This window comes from Rhinopithecus roxellana, chromosome 10 (assembly GCF_007565055.1).
Source record: "Rhinopithecus roxellana isolate Shanxi Qingling chromosome 10, ASM756505v1, whole genome shotgun sequence".
Classification (NCBI taxonomy): Eukaryota; Metazoa; Chordata; class Mammalia; order Primates; family Cercopithecidae; genus Rhinopithecus; species Rhinopithecus roxellana.
Genome location: NC_044558.1, coordinates 80,190,641 through 80,212,688, shown reverse-complemented (window position 1 = coordinate 80,212,688; position 22,048 = coordinate 80,190,641). Strand labels below are relative to the sequence as shown.

Sequence of the window (22,048 nt, the reverse complement as noted above, 5' to 3'; positions counted from 1 at the left end):
ACTGCCCCACAAGGGTCATGGAGTCTCTTCCACTGTAGTCCCAGGCCCACCGAGACTCAAAGGGAAGGGATGTTGGCCCATCCCTGTAGGAAGGAATGTCATGTGAGATGGATCTACTGGTGTGACCCTCTGGAAGACACCATCTTTCACAAGCTGTGCAAAGCAGCTCTTCCTGCACCCATGTCCAGCCAGATCTCCTGGCGGGCAGTGGCATGGCTTGTGGGAGACCCGGACAGAGGTGGTGGTGTGGACAGTGGCTGGGAATTATAGCAGGATTGTTGAGGGCTCCTGTTTGCTGGGCACATTGCCTATCTCCGTAGCTCCCTGCTACACCCATGGTCCCTCCCATTTTACAGATGAGGAAGCTGAGGTGCAGAGCTCTTGAGTAAGCTCCAGGGTTCACACAGTTAATCAGCAGGGAAACTTGGGTTTGAACCCAGGCATGTGAGTTAGACTGCCCTCTTCAAGTCTACATAACCACCCCTACCCCAGGGAGGTGAGACTTCTCTACTCGGAAAGCTTCCAGCCACGAGTCTCCCGTGGGGCCGTCTCTCAGTGGCTGCTGCCTCTGGTAGGCCTTTGGTTACCATGGCAACAGCAAGCAGCCAGCCTTGCAGAGAAACACTTTGACCTCCCCCTGCAACACCCCCACGGTGGTTCTGGGTCTTCCTGAACAATGAGAGGCATAGTACATTTAGAGGCTTTGGGAGAGCACCTCCCTTTCATCTGCTAATGGGTGTGTGGATGTGAGAAATGGTTTTAAGATGTCTCCTTGACTCAAGGCACAGGATGAGCAATTATAGAAATGAAATACGATGTCACCTCAGGTGGCCCATCACTGAGTACTGGTGTCCGAGGCCGTTCAATTATATGCACCTGCTCCCAGAGCTTCCCAACTCTTCAGTGAAAGACCTTTTGGGGTGGAATATTTCCTGCTTGCTCTTCTGGGCTATTTTGGGAAGATGGGCTGAGACACTGCTCCCATCTTCTTAGACATAATGGAGCGTGACAAAAGGTGGGTGTGTACTGGGGTCTGCAGAAGAATCCTGCAGCAGTGGCCCTTTAAAGGGAGATTCTTTCTTACGGATGCTCCTGGCTCGCTGGCACTCAGCCCGTTTGGCATCCCTGTTTGTTAGTCATAGAGAAACCAGGTCACCGTTACAAGACAGTGCCATTTTGATTCTAGGTTATGAGGGGAGGCAGGCAACAGCTGCTTGGGAATGGTGATTTTAAATAAAAGTTAATTGGGATTTCAATTAATTTAAATAGACATGAAAATCATACTTTCCCAGAACACACGTGGCAGCTGACGGCAATTCCATCCTTCCAGTTTGCTCAGGTTGAAAACCTTGGCATCATCCCAGCTTCTCTCTTCCTTTCACATCCCACGTCCTATCCATCAGTGAGTTGCCACCTCTAGCTTTGAATTCCCAGGGTTCTGGCCTATCTTCTCTCTTCCACCCTGATCCAAGTCCCATCATCTCCTGCCTGGAATCTGCTGAAGCTCTTTCTAGCATCTTGCTTCTCTCATGCTTATCTCTTTCCAGTCTGTTCTCATCGAGGAGCCAGAATGAGCCTTTAAAAATGCAAATCATAGCCCACTGTCCCTCTGCACAGAACCCCAACCAAATGGCAGAGAGCGGGCAGGCCAGAGGATGTGTGGCGGGCGCAGGGAGGTTGGGTGGGGAATGTGGCCCATCATTTTTCAATAGCATGATATTTCCTTCTGATCATGGGTCTTTTGGAAGCAGCCTAGAGAAGCTAGGCCAGATCTGACCTCCAGGAACTGCTAGATGAGGGATGTTCCAGATCAGAAGGATATTTTCGACCGAAGTAGCAGGTACATGGCATAAAGGAGTGAAGCAGGTGCTCATATACAAACAATGAGCACTCTTTCTCTGGTGCAGTAATAGGGAGTGGTGAGGACTGTGGCAAAGTGGAGAGCCTGTGCCCTGCCTACAAGGGGGACAGCTGCTCCCAGCTCCATCCAACTGTCATCATATGAGAGTGTAGGTCTAATGCTCTCAGATCTTCCAGGTATTCAAGAGAAGCCAGAAATCCAGCCCAATAGACTCTCCATATGCTGGTTTGTTAGTATCACTGTGAGCTCATGAATTTTAGTATATTTGATGGGTTTCAACCCACGGAGTCATTAGCTGTTTGGATGCTCTAAATCATCCCATCATCACCCAGCAGGTGCTCCTTCCAGCTGCCTCGCATGTCCTTTTGGTGCATCCCCGTCAGTAAGAGCATTTTCCTACATCTTGGCACAGGATCCTCCAGATTCATCTGGTACATGTCTTGCTCTGGATGTGGGATCAGCCATTTCTTCAGGATGCCAGGGCTTGAACTCCCCATTTTTAAAGGTTAGCAAGAAATTCACGTTAAGAATGAAAAGGTCTGCTGTAGATCTGTTCCTGGGGTGCCCTCTGGGGACCTGTGGGTAGATGTCCCAGCGTCCTCTGGAGAGTCCCAGGCTGAGCGCCACCATCTCTGAGGAGGTTGGCCTCTGCTTCTGGAGCCTGCTGGGCTGATGGATGGCACAGCTAATGTATCTGGATGGTTGCATTCCACTCAGGGACAGTCACTGAGAAATGTCTAAAATGCACTCACCCTGAGAGCTGTTCCTACAGGTTTTACCTTGCAGAAATCTGTCAGGATTCAGAGTTGGCACAGTGGGCTCTGTATACTGTGGCCATTTCCCCATCCTGTTGTCTTCTGTGCTATTGAGGAGTTACGAAAGGGCAGAGGGTGGGGGTGAGGGTGTCTAGAATGGGCCGTCCCTAATGAATACACCCTAAACCAATGGGGAGCTCTTCCTTTAACCCTTCTGCCTCCACAGACAGCTGGCGCGGGACGTGTCTACCAAAGCGCCTGCTTTCCTGGAAGCCTGCATGTGCTCAGGATGTGGACTGTGTGCATGATTTTTATTTGACACCTCTCGTGTGAGCTGGGAGTGAGAGTGCCTGGGTTTGAATCCTGGCTTGGCTGCGTACTGAATCTGAAATCTTGGGCAAACTGCCTAACCTTTCTGTGCCTCAGTTTCCTCATCTTAAAAATGGGGACATAGAAATACCTAGGACAGGGTCTCGTGATGATAAATAAGTAAATGAGTCAGTACATATAAATCCCTTAGAAGAGTGGCTGACACCTAGCGAGGGTCAGTAAACCTTGGTTTTGAGGATGATTTGAACCTGTGTCCAGTCAGATGGAAGCAGTTCCTAGATGGTTAGTTATGTGATCCATAGATTTCTCTTTTCCTTTTCCTTTCTCTTTCTTGATGCCTCCTTGCTCTTTAATTCTTTCATTCCTTCTTTCCATTCTCTCTCTTCTCCTCTTCTTCCCTCCCTTCCTCCCTCCTTTCTCTCTTCCTTTTTTCCCCTTCCTCCCTTCCTCCTTCCCTTTTTTTCCCTTCCTCCCTCCTTTCTCTTTTCCTTTTTTTCCCTTCCTCCCGTCCTCCTTCCCTTTTTTTTGAGATGGAGTCTTGCTCTGTCGCCCAGGCTGGAGTGCAGTGGCATAATCTTGGCTCACTGCAAGCTCCGCCTCCCGGGTTCACGCCATTCTCCTGCCTCAGCCTCCGAGTAGCTGGGACTACAGGTGCCCGCCACCACGCCCAGCTAATTTTTTGTATTTTTTAGTAGAGACAGTGTTTCACTGTGTTAGCCAGGATGGTCTCGATCTCCTGACCTCGTGATCTGTCCACCTTGGCCTCCCAGAGTGCTGGGATTACATCCTCCTTCCCTTTCTCTCTCCCTTCTCTTCCTTCCTTCATTTCCCACCCCCTCCCATTCTCCCTCGCCTCCTGTTTCCCCCTCCCCTCTCCCCTCCCCTCCCTCCATTGGTTCGGGTTAATTTTCTGCCACATGCAACCCAGGCTGGCTTCATGGACATGGGACTAGAGCAGTTGCAGGGGATGCTATGCTCAGAAGGACCCCAAACTTTGTGTCATGATCTTGAAATTCTTAATACTTTTTGACGAAAGGCTCCTGCCTTTTTATTTTGCACGGGGCCCTGCATATGACCTAGCCAGTCCTGTGTGTTGCCAAAGTGTCCGGCCAGACGTCCTCTCTGTCAGGACATCTCTTTGTGTCTCTGTCTTCTGGTGCATGATAGGCTTTCAGCAAATACAGATTGAACTCAAATCTTCATCCCCAGGATCAGTGCATCTTTTTTGGCCTCTGTTCTTGTCATCCAGCACCTGCCTGGGTGGCGTGCAAACTCATGTATACTTGTGTGCAGAGAGCTTAGCTGAGTGTGTGCAGGGGACTTGATTATGTTTTGTTTCTCTGAAAGTCTTGCTCCAATTCGAGGTGCAGGCTGCCACGTCCCAGCCTCCAGTCCTATGCAAACCAGCCTTGACTTCTGCGTGGGCGTCTGGAAACAGTAACGAGGTCTCACCTTCTTGGGATGTGGAGATTTTGACAAAGATCAGCAGCGATAGCTCCTCCAGAGTAATTGGAGGTTTTGCTGAGATTCAGTACCAACTCGAGGCAGCAGATGGGAGGCTCTTTCTTTCCTTCTTGCTCAGAAGCCTGGTTTGGAAGGCAAAGCTGCCTTCTGCCTCGAGGGCGAGGAACAGGGGAAAAGTGGTCCTGTGGGCCCCAGAGGTGGTGCTGGGCTTCCCGGGGTCTCTTGTGCTGCATTGAGGAGGTGCTTCCTGCACCCGGGCTCTGAGGGGCTCAGCTACTTCTTCCTGGAAGAGACTGAGCCAGCAGGGCTTGAACGGGGCAAATTCTCTAAGCTGGGAACCGCACGAGAGGTCGTGAACCCTCGCCAGGGAGGCACAAAGATCTTTTCTTCCAGCCCAAATGAGTGAAGTTGCCAGAGGCTGCTGTCATTTTTCAGCTAAGTCTGAGGGGTTAGGAGCTGGGATGAGATGTTTCTTTCTTCAATGCTAATGACTATCTAGGTTGCCTGGCCTGTTCTTTCAGAAATTAGAATAAAAATTAGCTGAGAAATGTCTTCTTTGTGCGAAGTGCCTCTGGTGAGCACTGGCTGCCCGTGGGAGGTGTGCGGATGCCCCTTGGAGCTGAAGGGGGCAGTCTGGGGGCACTTGCCTATCTACACTTGCAGGCAGAGTTGGGGCTGGTTAGCTGCTCAGGTTTATTTGGTGCTCTGTTCTGCGTTTTTCCTCTCCTATGTGCTCTGGACAGGCTCAGGAAGGCATCCTCCTGGGCTTGCAAACTCAACCAGTGCCAGGAACCAGGCAGCTTACGCGCAGAAGGAAGTAGGTTCGGGGCTAGGGAATCAGCACAGGCGTGAATCCAACCGATGATGCTGTGTCTACGTGAAGGTGCGTCATAATAGAAATTGTTTTTGTGTTTTGTTTTGAGACGGAGTCTCACTCTGTCGCCCAGGCTGGAGTGCAGTGGTGCAATCTTGGCTCACAGCAACCTCTGCCTCCCAGGTTCAAGTGATTCTCCTGCCTCAGCCTCCCAAGTAGCTGGGACTACAGGCACGTGCCACCACCATGCCCGGCTAATTTTTGTATTTTTAATAGAGACGGGGTTTCACCGTGTTGGCCAGGCTGGTCTCGAACTCCTGACCTCAAGTGATCCGCCTGCCTTGGCCTCCCAAAGTGCTGGGTTTAAAAGCGTGAACCACCACACCCGGCCAATAATAGGAATTGTTAACACTATTATTATTTTCCAGCCACTGCTCAGAATGCTTGTGTGTATCTTAACTCATGCAATCCTCACGATAGCCCTGATGCTATGGCTACCATGATCCTTGTTTTACAGATGAGGAAACTGAGGCACAGAACAATGGCATCACTTGGTCAAGGTCACACAACTAGAAGGCAGTAGAGCTGGGATTTGAGCCTCAGATTCTGTGTCACTTGCCTCTTGGTGGTTAAGGGGTAATGGGACTTGGAGTGAACAGGAGACCCCATTCCCCGTCTAAAAATAGCAGTTGCTACTTGGCCAATTGTTGTCATGCACACCAGCAGTTTGCAGCCGTTGACGTCTGCCCAGCAGTGGCTCCAGAGACTGAGGATGCTCTGGAGGTGGTTATAATGGAGGTACTTAGGACAACAGGCAGGGGACCCTGGGTCACCACCCCCCGGATGTTGTGGAAATGGAAGATCAGCATCCCCTTCACCTGGCTGGCTTTTCTGGGGACACAGGTGGTCTTAGAGTAGCAGAGTTTGTCCTGGATACTGAGTTCCCTGAATATTCTCTCCAACAAGCACTCCCTTAGCTTCAAGTTGCCCAACTCAGAGGAAGTGGGCTCATTACCTCCTCTTCTGTCTTTAGGTGTTGGAACATTCTTTCTACACAGATCCAAACCTGCATCCCCATCAAGTCCATCCTGGATTCCAGGGATTACACAGGATAAGTCTAATTCCTCCTCTACAGGACAATTGCTGATGCGCTTCATAGCTGCCCTGCTTGAGACCCCTTTGAGAATAAAATCCAAGCTCTTTCTGGTGGGGATGGGGGGCAGTGGCTGCATGGCCTGCCCCTGCCCTGATTCTAAGCAGCGTCTCTTTCCACTCTTTCTTTTCCTCTATGTCAGGCATCCTAACCTTGCTTTTCCTCAATACACCAAGCTAAAGGGTTCTTTTCTTTCCTTTTTAAAATGCTTTATTTTGAACCAATTTTAAATGTAGAGAAAAGCTGCAGAAAGAGTACAGAGAGGTCCTGTGTACCTTTAACCTGGCTTCCATGAAGCTATTTTCTAGAAGGTGGTCAAAGAAGGCAGCACTGAGGAGTTGATGTGTCAGCTGAGGTCTGAGTACCGGGAAGGGACTGACTATATAAAGACCTGGGGCAGCTCATTCCTGGAGATGGTGGGCAGGAAGCGCAAAGGTCCTGTGGCAGAATGGTGCCAGATGTCCACTAGACACGAAGTGGGGGGCTGCAGTGACGTAAGCGAGGGGGACAGAGCAGCGAGAAGGACCATCCCACAGACCGTACTGCAGGCCACCGTGAGGATTTGGGCTTTTACTCTGAGTCAGATGGGAGCCATGGGAGGATTGGAAGCAGGGCAGGAGGCCTGATGTGACTTCCCTAAGGTCCCACATAAATAAGTACGTCTCCTCTTTCTCAGCCAGAGCCTTTGGCCAGGCCTTCTCTCCTTGCCTACCCACCACAACCCACCTGCCTCTTGTTCCTGGCAGGGTAGTGAGAGGGCTGGAAGCAGAATGGGGGGCTCCCCATCAAAGAATAGTGCTGCCTTCCCAACTTGAGGGCAGAACCCCTTGTCATCCCGATCCTTCTCCATCATCAGCCAGGCGGAGACTCCCATCTGTTGACCTTGGGCAAGTGACTTCCTCACTCTGTGCCTCAGTTTCCTTCTCAGATGGAGCTGATCATAGAACCTGGGTTGTTGAGAGGATTAGAATGGGTTGGTATACCGAAAATGATTGGAAGCATCTTGCCCGGAGTGCACACTGTGTGACTATTAGGCACGATTGCTTAAATTCACCTGCAGCTTCACATTGCTGCAGGTGCATCTATGTAAAAGGCTGAGTCTCCACTGCCCATCAGTCTCTGCTGTGCGAGATCACCACGCAATGGGAGCATGGATCCACTGCGCTCTCCCGATGGGCAGAACTGAGAAGTGGGGGTGCTCCCCTTCAGTCTTTTGTGCTTGCCTTTTCCTGGGCTCGGAGCAGGACTTTGGGTTTTGGTGAGGAGTCCTCGCCTGAGTGAGGGGGACATCATCAAAGGATAGTGCTGCCTTCCCAATGTGGGGACAGGTCCCCTCATCATCTCAATCCTCCTCCATCATCAGCTTAGTCGAGTCTCCCACCTGTTGGCAAGTGACCTCTGGGGCTGGGCTTCTACCTGGAGCCTTCACATTCTGGGGCTGCCAGAAGGGGTGGCCAGTGTGACTTTGAGGGGCTCCGACCTGCCCTCCTTGCTGCATCTGGGGAGCTCTCAGTGGTTCTCTTCATCAGCTTTCTTTGTAAGGGTGTTTTTTCGCCTTAAACAACTCAGAAACTCCACTCCTAGGTAAGTGGAAATGCAAATATAAACACGAAGACGTGTGTGAGAATTGTTTCTTAAAACATTGTGTATAATCACAGAAACTTGGAAACAACCTAAACTTCCAGCAGGAGAATGGATCCATATGGTATTTCCATACAATGGGATACCAAATAGTAGCAAAGTGAGTGGGTTACGGCAATGTGTGTCAATAAATGTAACTTCCGTAGACATGATGTTGGGTGGAAAATGCAAGTTGTAGAATCATAGAGTACAATGCTATTTATATAAAATCTAGAAATGATACAACATATCTTACCATATGTAGGCATTATATACTACAATACAAGTAAAAAAGCTCACAGCATGGTGAATCCCAAGTTGAGGAAAGGGTTTACCTCGGGGGTCAGGAGGGAACTGTGGTTGGGGAGGGACCACAGAGGACTTCAGCTGCGTTGGCAGTGACCCCTTTCTTTCTTTCTTTCTTTCTTTCTTTCTTTCTTTCTTTCTTTCTTTCTTTCTTTCTTTCTTTCTTTCTTTCTTTCTTTCTTTCTTTCTTTCTTTCTTTCTCTCTCTTCTCTCTCTCTCTCTCTCTTCTCTCTCTCTTTCTTTCTTTCTTTCTTTCTTAATAGAACTTTTAATGAATTAATTTTTCTTCAACTTTTATTTTTAGTTCTGGGGTACATGTGCAGGGTGTGCAGGTTTGTTACGTAGGTACATGTGTGCCATGGTGGTTTGCTGTGCCTATCAGCCCATCACCTAGGTATTAAGCCCAGAATGCATTAGCTATTTTTCCTGATGCTCTCCCTTCCCACCCCGACCCCTGACAGGCCCCAGTGTGTGTTATCCCCCACCCACCACGTCCATGTGTTCTCACCATTCAGCTCCCACTTACAAGTGAGAACATACAGTGTTTGGTTTTCTGTTCCTGTGTTAGTTTGCTAAAGATAAGGGCTTCCAGCTCCATCCATGTCCCTGCAAAGGACATTTAATTCCTTTTCATGGCTGCATAGTATTCCATGGTGTCTATGGACCACATTTTGTTTATCCAGTCTGCCATTGATGGGCATTTGGGTTGATTCCATGTGCAGTGACCTGTTTCTTAACTTGGATGGTTGGTCCAGGTATCTTCGTTGTATTATAAAAATCCTCTTGTAAAAAATGTTACAAAATCAATTAAAATGTTATTTGAATAACAGTTTGTATAGCTAAGAAAAAAATGAGTCTGGAAGTTAGTGGACTGGATGTCCTTGACCTCTCTTGCTGGTATTGACCCACTGGGGTCCCCCAGTTGTCCCCACAGGCCATGATGTAATCCTGGGTTTCAGGGCAGGTAGCCCAGTGGTAAGAGCATCAGTTGGAGGTGGCTTAGGTCCTGGTTTTGTCCTGGTGAACCTTGGATAAGAGTTGTGTCCTCTCTGAATGTCAGTTTCCTCAGTTGTAAAATGGGGAGAATTTTGTCCCCGTGGCTACAGCTCCCGGGGCTGGTGGGAGGATTTGCAAAGATGGTAGCACGTGTAGCGTGTTTAGATCTGAGCCGGTGGCAGTGTACTCTGAACAACACACAGTAGATGCTGTTAATGATGATAGTGAACAATCATTCCATCCACACAGTGAGAGGGACAGGCAGAGGACGAGGGGAGAGATGATGAGAACTCGGCTCTCCAGTATGGGTCCCAATGCCTCCACGTTAACGAGGCTGCCATCTTATGTTCAAGCCCCAGGAGGACTGGTTGCTTTTGAGCCACACTGACTGGAAGCCTCTCTTCTGCTCTGGCCACACACCCTGCTGCCCTTCATGTGGCTATAGACTAACCCTGACTCATCACAGATCCACAGCTGATGGTGACCTCAGACTACCCTCCCGACCCCGCTGAGATAGGCACTGACTCTCTGGTTCCCCTCAGGGCTGGGCTGGGCTGCCTTCCTTCTTGTTGACTCAAAATGGGGTTGGGGGCAGCCTGTCCACCCTCTGATCTGGGGTAAGCCTTTCTCTCTGAGGATGGAGAGGCTGGACCTCAGAGGGCAGGGGCTCTGTCCAAACCAAGAGAGAGTGGACGGAGATGCTTGCTATACTGCAGCTGTCTGGCCTGAGATGTCCCCAAAGCAGAGGCTTTTCAGGAACATTTATGTTCCTTTTTGTCATGAAAGTGGGGTCTGTCCACTTGGTCACTTGTTATGTGCTGGGTGCAAGAATTTCTCTTGCATAACAAGTAGTGTAACAGGAATGCATACAGCCCTGGCTCACCTAAGTTTTGATCGAGAGGAAGCAGCCTTGTTAGTGGAGTAATTCTCAAGCTTTGGACACCAGACAGTTTGGATTTATGGACATTGTCTAAGGAAGCCAGCAGCCCACACCTGGAGATCTCAGGGAATGGGAAGCTGAGGCTCGGGCCACTCTTCCCTTTACAGATGAGAGCCCCAGGTACTATGGGAAGCTGAGAGCTTCTTGTCCAGATAACCCTGAGGGAGCACCCATGGTCTTGATGGGACATTATCTCAGCATTACTTATGAAGACTAAAGTATCAGTCTTCATGCTCTGTGTATCACCCTCTTTCTCATTTGCCTGAGAACTAGATCTGGGATATCATGTCCTGGCAGGTGGAATCCTGTTTTCTCAACCCTCTAAAAAGTGAGACACCCCCTTTAGTATCATACAGAACACAATTTGATGATGGGACGGTTTGTCTAGAAATCCTGAGAAGAGATTGTATTAGTAAGAGCATGTTTGGTTTCAAGAGATAGAAAACATTAAACGGGGAAAATGGGAATGCTATTGACTCATGTAGTTGAAAAGCAGAGAGGTACAGCTTCAGGTATGGCTTGATCCAGGGGTTCAAATACTGTTTCCAGGATCCAGTATCTTTCCTTGTCTTGCACTTCCTCTGAGGATTGGCTTAATTTTACACATTCACATGGGGGATAAGATATCTTCATAGTAAAGCCCAGTGGCAATAAAGAATTCTCATCAGATGTTTCAAGCAGAAGTCCTACGCCTTATTCCCACTGACCTACATTGGGTCTCTGATTGCCTGGGCTTGGATCAGGTACTCATTCTTGTAAATGAGAGTGGAATTGCCACTGCCTGAAACATGGGAGAGAGGGAGGAGAAGGTAGTTCCCAAAGAAAAACTGGGGTGCAGTTACCAGGAGGGGAATGGATACTGAGGGGCTCAATGATCACATAGGTCCAGTGATCAGAAGGGAGCCACTGGCCAGGTGCGCTGGCTCACACCTGTAATCCCAGCCCTCTGGGAGGCAGAGGTGGGAGGATCGCTTGAGTCCAGGAGTTCAAGACCAGCCTGGGCAACATAGTGAGACCCTGTCTCTACAAAATATAAACAAAATTAGCTGGGCGTGATGGCTTGTGCCCATAGTTCCAGCTACTTGGGAGGCTGAGGTGGGAGGATCACTTGCACCCGGGAGATCGAGGGCTGCAGTGCGCCCTGATTGTGCCACTGAACTCCAGCCTGGGCAGTAGAGCAAGACCCTGCCTTAAAAAAAAAAAAAAAAAAAGACAAAAGAAGCCACTGGTCTAGGGCACCACCATCCACCTTTTCTGCAAGGACTGGCCTCGCTTGCCTGGACTCTCCTGTGATGTCTCTGGGTCCTGCACTGAGCTTTGGCCTTTTGGGGGCTGGCTTGGAGCGTCACCGTCCTGCTGGAGCCCCTCATGTAACTGTATCAACAATGGCCCAGCTGGCGAGGAGGTCTGATCCAGCAGCCGCATTCATGCAGGCACCAGAGAGAAAATAGGAGCAAATAAATTGCTGGCCTACGTTAAATTTAGACTTATTCTGTTGGAGCTAATTGTAATCTTTATTTGGTCCCAAGTGACTCATTCTTATCGCTCTTATTATAGCTGAGAAAATTAATTTTTATTCTACCATAAAGGTGGCTGTAATAATCTGGGTTCAGGGAGGGGGATTACTTTAATAAGATTTGCCAGCAGGCTTGAAGCAGTCAGCTTTTATTAGCATGTGGAACCGGCCTGTTGTAATGGAGAGGACGTTAGGGGGCCCCGGCGGGATTGCTGGGGTGAGCTTGGCTAGGAGAAGGGACAGGTTTGTTTGCTCTGTAAAGAGCTCAGGCCTGTTTCCATGCCTGTGTTTAAGTACAGGAACGGCACCACAAGGCGGGAGCTGAGTTGACCTCAGTCTTTGGCCGATTCAAATGGAAACAAATGCATTTAAATGAATCATGAGCCTGCTCCCGAAACACCATGCACCACAGGGACAAGGGAAAGTGCTCTGGGGTCAGGCTGGTCTTAGACATTGGGACTGTGGGGAATATGGAAAGCAACACACTGTCTAGAAGGAGCAGATGTTATGCACCCATTATCTTTTTGTGATTCCAGATTCCAAAACCTCTGAAAACCAAAACGTTTTTGGTAAATTTTCAGCAGACTCATCGGGTGGTAGAACCTCACCTGAGCTCATTTATAACTTTATTTGTTCCACTTAAGAGGAAGGCCCTTATCTTTGACTTGGAACCACTGGTGTGTGGATTTAAAGATGCTGCCCCAGGCCCCACTGAAGGTGCTACTGATATTCAGCATATGCTTTGGTCTTGCCTGTCTAAATCAGAAAAATTAGGAATGGACAGTTCTGGAAAAGAGGTGCTGGATCTGGATACATGCAATGTAGACCAAAGAAGTGGTAGATTTTTCTGATTTTGGGGGAGAGAAACCAGAGGTCCTGTTATGTGACATCTCTCAATTTCGATTTGTTACTAAGCCAAACTTTTACATTTTATGTTTTGAAGACAGAAAATATCCCCAATACTGTTAGTCATTAGGAAAAGGCAAATTAATACCATAATGAGATACCACTGCACAACCAATGGAATGACTAAAATGAAAAACCTGGCGATATCAAGTTTTGGTAAGGATGTGGAGAAACTGTAATCCTCTATGTACTGATGGGAATGTAAAATGGTGTAGTCACTTTTGAAAATGAGTCTTTTTTTTTTTTTTTTGATGGAGTTTTGTTCTTGTTGCTCAAGCTGTAGTACAGTGGTGTGATCTCGGCTCACTGCAACTTCCACCTCCCAGGTTCAAGCGATTCCTCTGCCTCAGCCTCCCAAGTAGCTGGGATTCCAGGTGTGCACCACCATGCCCAGCTAATTTTTTGTATTTTTAGTAGAGGTAGCATTTCACTATGTTGGCCAGGCTCATCTCAAACTCCTGACCTCAGGTGATCCACCCACCTTGGCCTCCTGAAGTGTTGGGATTATAGGTGTGAGCCACCAAGCTCTCCTGGTTCATCAGTTTGCTTAAAAGTTAAGATACACCACCATATGACCCATTAATTCCACTGCTAGATATCTACCTAAAAAAAGAGACCTGTTTATAAATGTTTATTCGTCATTGCCCAAAACTGGAAACAACCTAAATGTCCATCAACTAGTGAATGCCTGAACACCCTTTAGGACACCCATACAATGGAATAAAAAGGCACGAACTACTGATAAATATAATAATATTGGTGACTTATCAATTATTATGCCAAATAAAAGAAGCTGGGCACAAAGGTCTCCATATTGTATGTTATATGGTTTGGCTGTGTCCCCACCCAAATCTCATCTTGAATTGTAGCTCTCATAATCCCCATGTGTCATGGAAGGGACCTAGTGGGAGGTAACTGAATCATGGGGGCAGGTTTTTCCTGTGCAGTTCTTGTGATAGTGAATAAGTCTCACGAGATCTGATGGTTTTATAAAGGGCAGTTCCCCTGCACACATTCTCTTGCCTGCCCCCATGTAAGGTGTGCCTTTGTTCCTCCTTCACCTTCCACCATGATTGTGAGGCCTCCCCTGCCATGTGGAACTGTGAGTCCATTGAACCTCTTTTTCTTTATCAATTGCCCAGTCTTGGGTAATTAGTAGCATGAGAACAGACTAATACATATATCTACATATGTATATGGATATCTAGAACATTCAAGCCTGCAGAGACAAAGGCGGATTAATAGTTGCCAGGGCTGTGAGTGGGAAGAGGGATTACCTGTCAGTGAACACAGGGAGCTTTTGGGGTATAGGAAGTATTCTAAAACTAAATTGTGGCAATGGTTGCATAAGATTGTAGCTAAACTAATCAAACCATATGCTTTAAATGGGTACATTTTATTGGATGCCAAGTATACCTGAACAAAACTGTTAAAATATTCAAAGACGTAGTGCATTCATATGGTTCAAATTTCAAAAAGTATAGAAGTGATTATAATTAAAAAAATTCCATCTTACTCTCAGCAATCCAGTTTTCTTTTGCACAGGCAGTCAACATGATTAGCATTTTCCCCCAGTGTGTTCAGAGATATGTCATGCATAGAAAAGCATAGAAATGTACTTTTCTATGCATATATATATATATATATATATGCTGTATATGTTTTCCTATGTGTAATTTGCTTTGCCTTCATAGACAGTAGCAAACCATGAGTACTGTTTGGTACCTTGTTTTTTTCCACTTAACACACAGTATGTCTGGAGAACCTTCTCTGACATAAAGAGCTGTATTTTTTTCAAGTGCTGTCCTTCCACATTCTATTGTGTGGCTGGCCCATAGCTTATGTTGTCACTCCTCGATTGATGGACACTGGCTTGGTTCTAGTCTTTTGCCACTACAAAAATTACTGGCCAGGGTGCACTGCCTCACACTGTAATCCCAGCACTTTGGGAGGCCAAGACAGACAAATCACCTGAGGTCAGGAGTTCAAGACCAGCCTGGCCAAAATGGTGAAACCCTGTCTCTACTGAAAATACAAAAAATTAGCCAGGCGTGGTGGCAGGCGCCTGCAGTGTCAGCTACTTGGGAGGCTGAGGCAGGAGAAATGCTTGAACCTGGAAGGTGGAGGTTGCAGCGAGCTGAGATTACATCATTGCACTCCAGCTTGGGCAACAAAGCGAGACTCTGCCTCAAAAAACCAAAACCAAAACAAACAAAAAACAAAAAGACTGGCCAGATTCTCTACCCTCTCTCTGCCTCTCAGCAACTTTGTTTGTTTCTTTGTTCTTTTTTTTTTTTGAGACAAGGTCCCGTTCTGTCGCCCAAGCTGGAGTGTCCAATGGCACGATCTCAGCTCACTGCAACCTCTGCCTCCAGGGTTCAAGCAATTCTCCTGCCTCAGCCTCCCGAGTAGCTGGGATTACAGGTGCACACCATCATGCCTGGCTAATTTCTGTATTTTCAGTAGAGACAGGGTTTTGCCACATTGGCCAGGCTGGTCTCCAACTCCTGACCTCAGGTGGTCTGCCCGCCTTGGCCTTCCAAAGTGTTAGGATTACGGTCGTGAGCCACCGTACAGGGCTCCTTGTTTCTTAATGAGGCAAATGGTAGTGCTTACCTACCTCATAGAGTTATAAGGATGAAAGGAGCTCATGTATATAAAGGCATTCACAGGGCCTGGCACCCAGAAAAATCATGTAAGCATTATAGAAAGAAGCCAGTAAGCCAGAGAGCTCCAACCGGAAAGTTGGAAACAACCCCCAGAACTGTGAAATTTCCTTAGAGACACACACACATACACACACACACACACACACACACACACACACACACATACACACACATATACATACAAACACATACACACACATACACACATACACACACATACACACAAATACACACACACACATATACACATATACACACACACACATACAAACACACAAACAATGGGGGCAGGGAAAGAATGCAAGAGGCGACCACTTTCTTAACATAAAAATGAGCTAACTTCAGATCAGAGAAATGGAGGCCTCATGTTTCCAGAATCCTCTGCAAAAATGTCAAATCTCTGATCAATAACTTTCAAATGCCACAATCGGTGCATTCAAGTAATAATTCTTTGAAGTCCTAGTAAATAAATATATTGACAAACAGATTAATTGCCGATCACTTCTCCAATGTTGTCATTACTTCCAAACAGTTAGATCCAAAACAAGGTGGTCTGCACCGGAAAGGTGCTGGTAGAATTACTGCTTCCACGAAGAACCTTGCAGGTGTCTCATGTCACGTGTGTGCAGGTATATTCATAGGATAAGTTCTGAGAAGAAGAATTAATCAAAAGGTATGTGCAGATTAATTTTGGATAGATTTTGCCAAATTATCAGTTTTACTCCCTAGAGCAGGGTTCCCCAACCTCTAGGCCACGGACTAGTACTGGTTTGTGGCCTGTTAGGAACCGGGCCACCCAGCAGCAGGCTAGCGAGCATTACTGCCTGAGCTCTGCCTCCTGCCAGATCAGCGGCAGCATTAAGAGACTCATAGGAGCCCAAACCCTATTGCGAACTGTGCATGTGAGGGATCTAGGTTGTGTTCCCCTTAGGATGTGGAACAGTTGCATCCTGATTATCCCTGCCCTGCACCATCCATGGAAAACTTGCCTTTCACGAAACTGGTCTCTGGTGCCAAAAAGGTTGGGGACCACTGCCCTAGAGTGACCATTGAGATCATGCTACCTTAGACTCCAAAGTCTGGTCTTTGGATCCTTTCAGCTTGAAAGGTGAGATGTGGACGTGGCAATCCTCTTAGTTTTGGGGCAAAACAGTCCAGCTTCAACGGGGCTCAAACAAAACTCCATTGGGCCAGTTCCTGCCCTGGGCTCATTGGTGTAGACAGTGGTTACCTGCCTGCAACGCAAAACACAGAGCTCTTCTGGCATCGTTTCCACTGAGATAGCTGATAACAAGGGGTAGATGTCGTAGCCTGAGGCACGAGTTCCATTGTATTTACAATTTTTGCAAATTGAATAAGTCATGCCAGCGATTTCTCAGGACACATCTGCCAGTTGCTTGCATTTTTCACAGGCCCAGAACATATGGGTAAGGTAAAGATGCAAACACACAAAACCCAGAAAAAAGCACAGCATCCCAGCTGACAAGAAGCCTTTTGAATTCTTATCAAAACATGAGCGTTTGATGCCCCTAGAATGCGTGGCCGTGGGAGCAGCAGCCTCAAACCAGGCAGGAGCAGAGGACTTTCAAAGCAGCGCCCAGGGGAAATGGGAATGCTTTCTGGTGCAAACTGCCTTGTTTTGGATCTAACTGTTTGGAAGTAATGACAATATCGGAGAAGTGATTAGCAATTAATCTCTTTGTCAATATATTTATTTACTGAGTCTTCAAATAATTATTATTTGAACTCACGGATTGTGGCATTTGAAAGTTATTGATCAGAGATTTGACATTTTTGCAGAGAATTCTGGAAATATGAGGCCTCCATTTTTCTGATCTGAAGTTGGCTCATTTTTACATTAAGGTGTTCGCCTCTTGCATTCTTTCCCTGCCCCCGTGGGTGTGCGTGCGTGCGTGTGCGTGTGTATGTGTGTGTGCGTGTGTATGTGTGTGTGTGCGTGTGTGTATGTGTATGTGTGTGTGCATGTGTATGTGTGGGTGTATGTGTGTGTATGGGTGTGCGTGCGTGTGTGTACGTGTGTGTATGTGTGTGTGCGTGTGTATGTGTGGGTGCGTGTGTGTGTATGTGTGTGTGCGTGTGTATGTGTGGGTGTGTGTGTGTGTGTATGGGTGTGCGTGCGTGTGTGTATGTGTATGTGTGTGCGTGTGTATGTGTGGTGTATGTGTGTGTATGGGTGTGCGCGCGTGTGTGTATGTGTGTGTGCGTGTGTGCGGTATGTGTGTGTGTGCGTGTGTGTGTATGTGTGTGTGCGTGTGTATGTGTGGGTGTATGTGTGTGTATGGGTGTGCGTGCGTGTGTGTACGTGTGTGTATGTGTGTGTGCGTGTGTATGTGTGGGTGCGTGTGTGTGTATGTGTGTGTGCGTGTGTATGTGTGTGTGTGTGTGTGTGTGTGTATGGGTGTGCAGTGCGTGTGTGTATGTGTATGTGTGTGCGTGTGTATGTGTGGTGTATGTGTGTGTATGGGTGTGCGCGCGTGTGTGTGTGGGTGTGTGCGTGTGTGCGTGTGTGTGCGTGTGTGTATGTGTGTGTGCGTGTGTATGTGTGGGTGTATGTGTGTGTATGGGTGTGCACGCGTGTGTCTGTGTGTGTGCGTGTGTGTGGGTGTATGTGTGTGTATGGGTGTGCGCGTGTGTCTGTGTGTGTGCGTGCGTGCGTGTGCGTGTGTGTGCGTGTGTGTGTATGTGTGTGTGTTTTGTTGTTGTTGTTTCCAGCCTTTCAGGTGGAGCTCTCTGGCTTACTAGCTTCTAGTGGGAGTTCCTCTTCTCTCTGTGCAGGTCATGGGACCACAGAGGATGCTGTGGATTCTCTCCTGTGCCTCATGGAATGAGTTGTGGCTCTACAATCATATCAGATGGAGCAGTTTGACCCAGGAGCTCGGACTGTGTGAGGACCGAGTTTCTTTGACTTCCTGGTTTGCTTTTCATGGTGTTGAGCCCACTCCAGGGCCCTGCATCTCTGAGCTCCCCACATAGCACAGTGACATTTGGGGGTTTCAGGCCTCCAACCTCCTACCACGTTGTTCATAGGGAGAGGGGGATGCTCCAGGGAGCCTCTGCACAAACCCAGTGTCTCTCTCTCTCCCCCTCTAATGACCTGCACTAGGTCACATGCCCAGTTATGACCAAATCAAGGTTCTCCACAAAGGGAGAGAAGAGTGTAGACATTGGGGAGGCGACCAACAAATGCCTGATCAGAAGAAAAGGACTCTGAGGAGCTCAGCACTTGGCCTGTCCCCGTGCCTTTGAGCTTTAGAAGAGCCGTTGTGTGATCTGATGATTGCTTTTCGGGAGGAGAATTACTCTCTTCTGAAGTGACTGGTCTCGTGCTAGACAAGCCCTGACAGTATTCCAGACTTGGTTGAAAAAGCCACTTGCCCTCCTTGCTGACCTGTTTCCAATGAAGACGATATGAGCTCAGTATGGAGCATATGAGCTCTGACATTCTGTTGTCCTGGCAACCTGTATGATAAACATCGGCTTAATGCTGTTTGATGGGGGAGGTGGGAATTAGGAACTGGGGGGGTGTTGAACAAAGCTGAAGATTTGGTGCCCTGGCCTCAGCTCCAGACTCTACAGGAAATGTTTGGTGCAGTGTCCAGAATGGACACCACTGCGGTCTGCACCGGGGGAGGCTGGAAGGGAATGACCTGGCACAACCAGGAGAGGGATGGGACCAGGCCCAAGTCCTATTCAGATTCTCCCTTTGAAGCAGACTTCTTGAAAGAGTTGCCTGTTCTCTGTGCACCCCTTCTTCTTGTCCTGCTCACTCGTCGTGCTTCTTGCCACCCTGTTGCCATGGAAGCTGTCCACCGAGGCCGCCAAGGCTATTGTCACATGCAGGGGCCACTTCTTCAGGCTTGGCTTTTTTGCGGCTCACCGGCACTGATGAGAACGATGTCTCCTTCCTTCTCGTCTTCCCAGGGTCTCCCTGCCTTCCCAAGACAGGCACCTGCTCTCCCTTCCCTCTCTCTCCCTGGATGCCCCCAAGCCTTCTCTGCAGGCTTGCCCCCTGCCAGACCCTTCCACCAAAACCTCTCTCCACCAAAGCCTCTCTCCACCAAGGCTCTCTTTCCCTCCTCTTTTTCCCATTCTGCACATTTCTCTTTGGGCCACTTTTCCCCATGGCTTCTGTCACCACCTGTCTTCTGCTGACACCCAAATCTCCCTCTAGCTCACAGGTCTCTCCTGAGCTCCAGCATCAGCATCTAACTCATTTCTACATGGGGGCCCACAAATATCAAAAACTAACTACGTCCCAAGCAGAGCTCATCACCTTCTCCCAAATACCGACCTCCCTTATCCCAGTGACAGGTCCACCCTTGTGCCCAAGACTAAGCTCAAAAGACCTCTTCGTCTTTTCTTCCCTCTCAGCACCCTCTCCCCTCCCACTATAGCTAATCGATGTCCAAGTCCTACCACTGTGTCTTCATTTCCTTTCCATCCTGGTGGCCCTTTCTGTAGTAGAGGCTGTGGTGAGTTTGAGGACTTCAGGCCCGATCAGGAACAGTGAGCTTTACTTGGGCAGCACGTTGACAGGTTCCATGCGGGGGACGTCTCCTACAGCAGGAGAGCTTCCAGAGACTGTGGCCATCACCTGGGCCACCAGCCAACCAGGAAGGGAAGAAGGAACTCCTGGGGAAAAGGAGAGCTAGAGAGGGGGCTTAAGTGTCCAGGTCACACAGCAGGACCATGGGTTGCCTCTGGGTCAGGGGGCTCCAAGGGTCAGCCGCTGTCTGGAGTCTTCTATAGTCCAAGGTTTTTGAAAAAATCTGTGGTGGGTCGATGCTGGGTGCAGTTTCTCAGGATGTATAAAGCACGCGGGCTTTACATAGCTAAAAATCGGCTTATTTGGGCTACATTTAAAACAATGGGTTGTGTAAAATTTGGATTTTGGCCCTGGGGGTCTTGGAGAATGGATGGCCCTAACCCACTCTGAAGAAGTAAACGGGCCAGTCTACAAGGACCGTCTTTGGCCCGTTTGTAAAACAAAGTCACCCTCCCCTCAGGGCTGGGCCATCACATTCATTTTCCTGTCTTGGCCTTTCCTGCTTTTAGTCCATTTTCCATAATAGCAGAGTGATGTCTTAACCGTGTTATATCAAACCTGGGACCTCAGTCACTCAGGTGGCTTCCCATTACCCCGGGATAAAGTCCAAACACAATGCAGTGACCTCCGCCAGCCCGGAAGGATGTGCCCTTTCCTCCCTTTCCAGTCCAGCATGGTGCCCTCACCCCTGCCCAGCCACCAGACCCTTGCAGCTACAGCAGGGTTCTGTGTTCTCCTGCCCATGCTGTTTCCTCTGCTGGGAGCCTTCTTCCCCATCTGGGACCTGGCTATTCCAGGTGTCCTTTGGCTACTGTGTTAGTCTCTTGGGGCATCCATCATACATTTATTCTCCTTTGAAGGGAAGATGTCCAAAATCAAGGTGTTGGCAGAGCCATACTTGCTCTGAAGGCTCTAGGGGAGGGAGGATCCTTCCTGTCTCTTCCAGCTTCTGGTGGCTCCAGGCATTCCTTGGCTGTGGCCTCATCACTCCATTTTCACATGACCTTCCCTGTCTCTATTCTCTCATCTGCTTCTAAGGTCACCAGTCATTAGATTTAAAGTCTGCCCTTATCCAATATGACCTGCTTATATTATCAAAGACCCTATTTCCAAGTAAGGTTCCAGGTGGATGTGTTTTGGGGGCACCATTCAATGAACTACAGGTCCTGTCTTCTCTGGCTTCATCAAGACTGCACTGGGGCCTCTCCTCAGTACATTTGCCCTCATGACTCGCTTTTCTTTACTGGAATAGCTTGTTCCTTCCTCGACTCCAAACTAGTCTAAAATCTGTGAGGACAGAGTTGCTTTGCTGTATTCTCCCTGCAACTTCAGTGCCGGGCACAGGACTGGCTCTTAATGGGTACTGAGTGAACATTGTTATGGACTTAATGTTCACATTCTACCCAACCCCCAAACGTATTTGCTGAACCCCTAATCTCCATTGTGATGGTATCAGGAGGTGGAGCCCTCGAGGGGCAATTAGATTTAGGTGAGATTGCGAGGGTGGTCCCCATGAGTGCTTTTATAAATAGAGGAAGAAGCACCAGTGCTTCCTCCATCATGCGAGGATACGGCAAGAACGTGTGTCCATAAGGAAGAAGGCATGCACCGGACATCAAATCTGCTGGTACCTTGATCTTGGTGTTCCAGCCTCTAGAACTGTGAGAAATGAATGTCTGTTGTTGAAACCTCCCAGCCTATGATGGATTTGTTATAGCTGTCCAATGCGAGTTAGACAAATGAGTGTGCCTGATCCATCCCATTGAATGCAACAGAACCCCAGGAAGCAGATGGTATTCCTCTCTTGCTAAGTGGGGCTGAGTCACTCACCAGGCAACCCAGCCAGGCAAGAGGCAGGCTGACTTTCTAGCCCAAGCCTCCTTCTCTAGAACCCCAGCTCCCTCCACCCTTGGGTCTGTGGTCCTATGAGGGTCTGACTTGAGGAGGATGTTAAGGTTTGAGTGGCTTTTGGCTGGAACAAGATGGGATAATGGGCTGGATACTTCCCTGGGACGATTCCCTAACAGATGTCTCAGAGCTGACGTGGCTTTGTCCTCAAGCCACTCATTGTCACCGACACAGGCTGTATTCATCTCTCTTGAGATTGGCCTTTTTAAAGTGTTCCCCCAGCTCCAGCCCCTCGACACTCAG

The 22,048-nt window shown here is 48.4% G+C and overlaps 1 protein-coding gene across 2 annotated transcripts in view; it reads left to right on the top strand.

The window, feature by feature from the left end:
* Positions 1-22,048, top strand: part of TMEM132B (transmembrane protein 132B) — a 476,296-nt gene that overhangs the window by 124,925 nt on the left and 329,323 nt on the right. The window contains exon 1 of one of the 2 annotated variants that reach the window (XM_010368427.2): positions 18,929-18,982. The exons of the other annotated variant lie outside the window; for it this stretch is intronic. Within the exon in view, the coding sequence (XP_010366729.1) occupies positions 18,931-18,982 (52 nt within the window). The 5' untranslated portion in view covers positions 18,929-18,930. Of the gene's footprint in view, positions 1-18,928; positions 18,983-22,048 lie in introns of those variants that run through there. 2 annotated transcript variants of the gene reach the window in all.